At 34.3% G+C, this 7,584-nt stretch overlaps 1 protein-coding gene across 2 annotated transcripts in view; it reads right to left on the reverse strand.

Annotated features, from left to right (window-relative positions):
* Positions 1–1,444: 1,444 nt before the first annotated feature.
* Positions 1,445–7,584, reverse strand: part of LOC102577475 (BEL1-like homeodomain protein 2) — a 7,117-nt gene continuing 977 nt past the window's right edge. Inside the window, exons 2-5 of one of the 2 annotated variants that reach the window (XM_006338205.2) lie at positions 5,832–7,100; positions 4,936–5,318; positions 3,454–3,514; positions 1,445–2,188 (exon numbers count right to left, since the gene is read on the reverse strand). In XM_006338205.2, coding sequence (XP_006338267.1) covers positions 1,640–2,188; positions 3,454–3,514; positions 4,936–5,318; positions 5,832–7,055 — 2,217 coding nt within the window. In that variant the 5' untranslated portion in view covers positions 7,056–7,100 and the 3' untranslated portion in view covers positions 1,445–1,639. Of the gene's footprint in view, positions 2,189–3,453; positions 3,515–4,935; positions 5,319–5,831; positions 7,104–7,584 lie in introns of both variants that reach the window. The other variant, XM_006338206.2, reaches the window with a different exon arrangement.

The following is a 7,584-nucleotide window of genomic DNA, read 5'->3' on the forward strand; positions in this document are numbered from 1 at the left end:
TTAAAAGATTTATGAATGAGAATTAATTATGTGGAGACTGGACTAACACAAAGAATTCAGATCTGAAGACTGAGGTGAGTATTGTGTGAAGTAGTAGCAGCTAAATAAGAGAGGCTCATAATAAGTATATATCTTCCAACCAAACATGTACAATAAATGTAGTAAGTTAAGTGTAGATGCCAATTGCATTTTATTACTCGAAAATGACATCTCCTCATATAGTCAGTAGATGGGGACACTCTTAGCATAAATAGACAAAATCTACTCCCAAGCATTTTGAGTTTTACTTGCTACTTCATACTAATGAGTCTGACATATCACCTTACCATTCAGAACTGCTCTGCAAATATAAAAATAGAAAGACATCACAAGGAAAGGATATTAGGTGAAAGGTGATTGTAACTGTGCATCTAATTGTATGTTTGAATTTTAAGAAAAGAAGTTGGACAAAATAGGTAACATAACCAACTCACCAGAACAACGAGTTTCTACTTGTTTTCCTTACCAACATTATTGCACATATTTTATTTTTCTTTGGTTTTCGCACATTCGAAGATAAAACGCGACTATTGATTATTACGTATGAAATAAAACGATCTACTTTAATATATTACGTACTGTGGCAGTTGGATATGTATTGACGATGTTACTCGCACCAAGAAAATGTCTTCTAATAATAATAGAGATGGAAATTTAATCAGATGGATTGTTGCTTTCTATCACCATACATGGTTTAAATAATAAATAATTGAGGAATATTAATAAATCTTTTGCATGAAAAAGTTTTCTAGCTACCTTATGATTGCATTCACATTACACATAATTAGTTCCCTCATTTGTCCCCATTGTAGGTCTGGACATATATAGGGATACTTTGATTGACATATTCCCTAGCTAGCTCTTCCACCCCACAAAGAAACAAAGCCTTAGCTTCTTGGGACTAGGTGCTAAGCTAGTAGGCCTTTAAGTAGAAGAAAATTTAGATAAAATTAAAGGAAGAAACAAAGAGATACTCCCTCCGTTTCACAAAGAATGACCTGGTTTGACTTGGCACGGAGTTTAAGTAAATAAAGAAGACTTTTGAATCTTGTGGTCCTAAATTAAAGTTATGTCAAATGTACAAAATTGCCCTTAATCTTGTGGTCTTAAATATGCCACGTAGAAAGCAAAAAGTAAAATGTTACCAAAAAAGGAAAGAGGTCATTTTTTTTTAAACTGACTAAAAAGGAAAGGAGATAATTCTTTGTGAAACGGAGGGAGTAGTATATAAGAACAAAGCAATGAGACTATTACTGTTACTGTGTATGAATTTTGTACACTTTTATAAAGATTCCAAACCCAATAAATAAGGTAATTAGAACATATGAAAACACAGTCTCATTTTATTGTCCAAAACCAGCTTTCATGAGGTACAAGACACTATAAGTACAATGAAACAAGAAGCTGGTGGAAAAATTTAATAATGTACTACTACTACTATACAATTACAGTAAAAATAAATATCTCATAGCGCTTGCTCGCTCAATGCTAACACAAAGCTAATTTATGGAATTTCTTATAACAAAAAGCAAGGCATAAATTATGATGAGCTCAAGCAAATTCAGTTTTAATTAATTACTATGGGGAAAATACGTATTAATTAACCAAAGAAATGAGTATTCTCTGGTAAATTTCCTGCATGTCGTAACCCTAAGGTGAGTGACACGTCACCAGCAGTGGTCCCAAACCTTATCATGGTGGACCCCATATGATCATGTGTGGTGGTCCCGTCGTCACCGGAGAAGTTGCCGCGACGGCAAGCGTCGGGATCATGAATGTTGGTCGGAAAAGTAGCTTGGTTTTCCGAGAAGGAATTGATTGCTACAAGTGAAGGGTCACTATCAGTGGCATTGATTTGGGATCTTTTGCTTGAGGTAACAGTTATGGGAGTGGCAGCTGTTCCTGTCTCTGCAGCAGCTAGTGCTGTCGTAGTTGTAGGGGCTGTTGTTGTTGTCGTCGTCATATTAGTAGATGAAGAGTTAGTCAGGCTATTAGGCGTTGGTGTTTGTGCAATTATATTATTGCCACTATTTTGGCTTTGGCTCTTCTCATCTCCATCTCCATCTCCATCTTTGGCTTCTTGTTGATACATATCTTCTACCATGGGTTTCCACAACCGAACCCTAGCATTAATGAACCAATTTGATACCTGAATAATTACCACATTCATATACACAACATTAATTAACTTTCATTTATTAAGACTCTTATTTTTTATAATAAGAGATTAACTTTCATGTACTATATATCTTTCCTTCTGTTTCAATTTATTTGTCTGATCTCAACTTATACAGACTTTAAGAAAATCAGTCTTTTGAATCTTTATAGCTTTAAATTATAGATACATACAGTAAAATGTATCAAAATGTCTTTTAATCTTGTGTGCTTAGACATATCTTACGAAAAATAGAATTAAAAAATTGTTTAAAATAGGTAAGAAATATTTTTTTGAACGATTACTCTGGAAATTCGAAAAATACCATATAAATTGAGACATAGGTTTAATTCTTGTTAAATAGGATTCAATTAAACTAAATACACAACATAGAGTGAGAGTAGAACTTTTTAAAAAAAATATCTGGAGGAGAATGAAATGATAGATGATGTGAAAGGGAGTTAAGGATAGAAGTGTAGAAACGTTCAAAAGAGTAAATATATACTACCCCACAAGTGTTAATTATATTTCATCTTTCAGTGAATAAGATCCAATCATGTCACTAAATTGAAAACATGTATGACCAACATTGCATTTTTCAGTTTCTTGAAATAAATTTTTGTTTTAAAGAGGAAGAAAAAACCCATGACATTTCAACCTATGACATATTATTTAATTAATAGGGATCGACAAGTGTGGCTAGGTTCAATATTCACCAGACAAAAGAGGGAATGGATGGAGTATGGACAAACAGAGCTGTAAACTTTAATGGGTCGTTGAAAAATGTATACTTTGCCTCTGCACTTACTATTCCTTAATATTTTATTTCACAAACCTAGAATTTATGTCTTTGTAGAAATAATATAAACAGAAAAAAAATGTTCATTCTCTGCCCTTAGGGGAAGAAAAAGAAAGTCATGTACCACACAAATTATTACTTCTTTTATTTTAAATAATTTTTATTGGTAATAAGTAATAAATTCAATATCTATTTAGCTAAATTAACTCTACATTTTCTTGAAACTAAAAATAAAATACTACCCTCTATGGTTAAGAAGATTGGATTATATTTCTATTTTTCGAATACTCAATTCGCAACGACTCATATATGTATTTCTCTTCAAACTATAGGAATGAAAAGTTAAAGTAAAACTACTTGTTTAATTTCATAGGGAAAAAGAAGTGTAGCATATGCATAATGTGAATAAGAAAACTTGAAAGAGAAAGAACAGAGGATTCAGAATAGAAATAAAGCAAACCTGATTTCTGGAGAGACCAGTCTGTCTTGCCAACAGATGTTTATCAGCATCACTTGGATACCTGAGAAAAACCAACCACACAAACACAAACCAAAAAAATAAAATCATATTCCTTACCAAAACTGTATAAAGAGATGACTAACTTTCTTTATCACTAGATCTGAATTAACATTATTTTTTCTCTCTGCATGGGCGTGACAATCCAAGAACCAACAGCAGCAATTACAGTACCTCTCTGCCACTATTCACACAAGTAAACCCAAAAAAAAAAAACTGCATGCACTTATCTTTTTCATAACATATTCTTTACTACATAGATTCTATTTTATTTTACCATTTCTTTTGTGCCGTACTCTCTCCGTCCCAATTCATGTGGTTGTTCTCGTTTTCTCTTATAGTCAAACTATGTAAATTTTCACTCAACATTTTATAAGTACATATTTTCATCATATACTGGCATGAAAAAAATGAGAATCTATCAGAAATACTTTTCATATAATTAATTAATATCCAAGTTTTAAAATTTCAAAATATTACATTATTCTGATTCAAATTGATTCTCAAAAAGAACGAGAGGATGGAAGGAGCAGCTCGCAAGTTGCTTTTATCATCATTATTGTTACTTTGCATAATGAATAGGTTGGTTTTCTTTTCGTTATTGTTCAAATTCATGCCAATGTCAGCAGTAGTAGGGCATTGGATCCAGGAGAAAAGAGCTTGTACTAGAGGAAAAGAAAAATAAAGTAAAGAACGTAAATTATACTTTATACATCAAAGGACACTGAATTGGAATTCCTTTAAACTCAGAGACACTGCAAGGGAAAGAAAAAAAGAAAAAGGAAAAGCTAAAAAAGAGATGTTGGAAATGTGTCTTAGACTAATAAAAAAAAGTTGATTGATGTGTTTGAAGCTTCATTTTGTCTCTTCATAATTCCATAATAATGGGGCTTTAGACTTTTGTTTATACAGTAAAAAATATAAAAAAGATTCAGATTCCATCGGTATTAGGAGTTTAAGACTTCTTGTGAATGAAAAAGGTTAGACTTTAGAACAGTCAATGGAAGAATGTACGGGTTTAACTTATATATACACACTAATAGTTTAAAAGATCCTCCTATTAACCTACTCCTATAAAAGTGAAGTAGTAACTTGAAGATTAAGAAAAACAATAAGGAAAATTGATTGCTATAACATACTATAAAATACATTGACAGTGAAAGACTTAACTTAGCCACAATTTACCTCTCGAGAATCAATTTAACTCAACTTTGAAGCTGAATTAGATTAAATAAATTTTATATTCAAAAATTAAAATTTAGATATTAAAAAAAATTCTTTTGACCTATCAATGATATTTAACTTGTTATAGCAGATATTTTGTCTCATTTTCCGTTGTTATATTTTAAATAACTAATACTAATATAAAAAAAATGTATCTATTGCAAAACATAGATAGATAGATAGATAGATAGATATACGTACGGGTGTAGAAAATGCTCAAAAAGCCAAGCTCTTAAAATGTTGACAGAACGTTCAGGTAAGCCTCTTTGTGGTCTCCAAGCTTCTTGTTCCATCATTCCCATTTGGTGAAACGCCCTTTGTTGCCTCAAACTTTGTTCAAGCATCTTAAGCCTCGGAGTTTCTCCTTTAGTCAATCCCGAAGTTCCTGCATCTTTCTCTCCTAATAACTCACAACACTGCTTCAATTGTGCTCCTATTGCATCCTTTAAACACCTGAAATGTCTCGACATTGCCTTCTGTGCTAGTGCTGTGTAGGGAACTGCTGCGCCGAAACCCATCACTAAATCAAACGAATTTACAACCATCTGCATTTGTTCACAGTAATGATTGTACCTCCTATCTACCTGCTTATAACATAATTTACTGTTAGTACCATTTAAATAATTATTGATGTCAAGTGAAAATAAGTCTTAGTGTACTTTGTAGTATTTGAATAAAGAAATGTAAGTAATGATTAAGATTAAGGTCAAATATTAACCAAACATGGTTGACATTAACTGGCTTTGTGTAGCTTACTTGCTAATATAATTATCATGACAATAATTGAATTGCATATCTCCGTCTACTCGTCGGAAATCTAAAACCGTCGAATTACTCTTTATTTATTCTAAAAATACGGATTTCTTAATTAGAATGTAATCAAACACAACAAACAAAATCTATGGAAATGACGAAATCTAATCCCCTAGCCGGCCTTTTCTAGCTGGTCCTCGTTTATATAATATTAATTCCACAAAAAATGCCGTAGCTTTCTGTTAGATTTTTTTTGTTTGTTTAATTAACAGATTAAACAAACAACAATGATTGGCCATTGACCCCGTAAGATAGAGAGATAAGAGAGAGATTAGGATACATGCCTCATCAAGCATAGATAAAAGTTTGACCTTCCTTCTCTGATGCTCAATTCTATCAGCAGCGGACAAAGTAGGAACATCTTTTGAAGAAGCTTCATTGTTAGCGCCACTAGGGTTCGTATTAGGGTTATTGGCTGCTGCTTTGTTGTTATTCTTCTTCAATTTACCTCTTCCAACACTGCAGAATTCTTCCAGTAGTTCCTGGGCAGCTTTCGCGTATTTGGAATTCCTCAACACATTGACCACTCCTAATGATGACCCATACCCAACATGGACTTGATGAATGTTTGGGCTTACTCCTGATCCACCCATATTCAAATTCTTGTATCGATACTGCCCGGAAGTACTAGACCCACCTTGATTGAAGAACAACATTCCTCCAGCTTCTCCGCTCATTTGTAATTCCTCCGCCTTGTGCTGTAACGAAGAAGACAAGGATAGAGATAGTCCTTGACTTTCTACAACGTTTACTCCTCCGATTTCATTCTGGGCATTGAGATGATGGGTGGCTGTGGCAGCACTTGCTCCTCCATTCCCCCATGTCATGAATTGACCGAAAGATCCTTCGGCCGGATTAGGAAACCCTTGAAGTGTTGAAGTAGATGACGGGTTCGGTAACAACATGTGAAGCGTGGAAGAAGTTGAATTAGGAGGAGACGGAGAAGGTGACCTTGGTTGTGGATTCATTAGAAAAAGTTGCATGGACTCCGCCGCATTAGGAGTATGATTTTTTGCATATCCCAATTGTTGACTACTTGCACCTCCACCCACTACCATACCTTGTCGGTGGTTCCCGAACCACTCGTTCCCCATGGCCGCAGCATGAATCTGCTGCGGCCGTGGATTTGGCTGTCTAAAATTCGGATTGAATTGAGTTTCTAATAATTCTGCTGCGTTGGTTGCGGTGGTTCCAGGAGGGAAATTAAACATCTCAGATAACATTCCAGCTGTCTCATAAACTGTACTTGTTTCTTCTTCAAACGGTTCGAATCCTTGCACCCGCAATTTATCTCGGCGGATCTGTTGAGCAGCCATGTGTTGCTGGTGCTGCTGCTGTTGTTGCTGGTGCTGTTGTTCGGCTTGTGATCTCTCGAACCCATTAGGGAAACTGAAGAGACTGTGGTGATGATAATCTTGGGACATAGAATTGAGATTTTCTGCGACTTGATGAATTACTGGATATTTGTGACAAGGACGAGATGTAATTGGTTGTGTTGCTATTCCCATGGCAGCGTTGTCTTCTTCTTCATCATCTCTTTTCTTCTCATATATCTACTATGGATCGGGCATGAAATAGTTAAAATCGGTTTATAATCATTAAAATAATTCAAAAAATACATCATGGGATACAATTATTGTCAGGAGATTGAAAAAGATACAAGTGTGACAAAGAGTAAGAGGTGAGGAAGGGAGAGAAAAAGACTCTTTCTTATTTATTACTCCCTCCGTCCCATTTTATGTGATGTGCTTTGATTTGGCACAAACTTTAAGAAAAATGGAAAGACTTTTAAAACTTGTGGTCCAAAATGAATGATAGAAATTTGTGTGGTTGTAAATCATTTCATTAAGGGTAAAAAAGACATTTCATAGGCAAATTGTTACTTAAAATAGAAATGTGTCATTCTTTTTGGGACTGACTAAAAAGGAAAGTGAGTCATATAAATTGGGACAGAGGGAGTATATAAGAAGAGTGAATAAAAATTCACTCTTCTTTCGACACGTGGCACCAAGATGGCCCACCTACTTTTATATTTGG

This window comes from Solanum tuberosum, unplaced genomic scaffold, assembly GCF_000226075.1.
Source record: "Solanum tuberosum cultivar DM 1-3 516 R44 unplaced genomic scaffold, SolTub_3.0 scf00004, whole genome shotgun sequence".
NCBI lineage: Eukaryota > Viridiplantae > Streptophyta > Magnoliopsida > Solanales > Solanaceae > Solanum > Solanum tuberosum.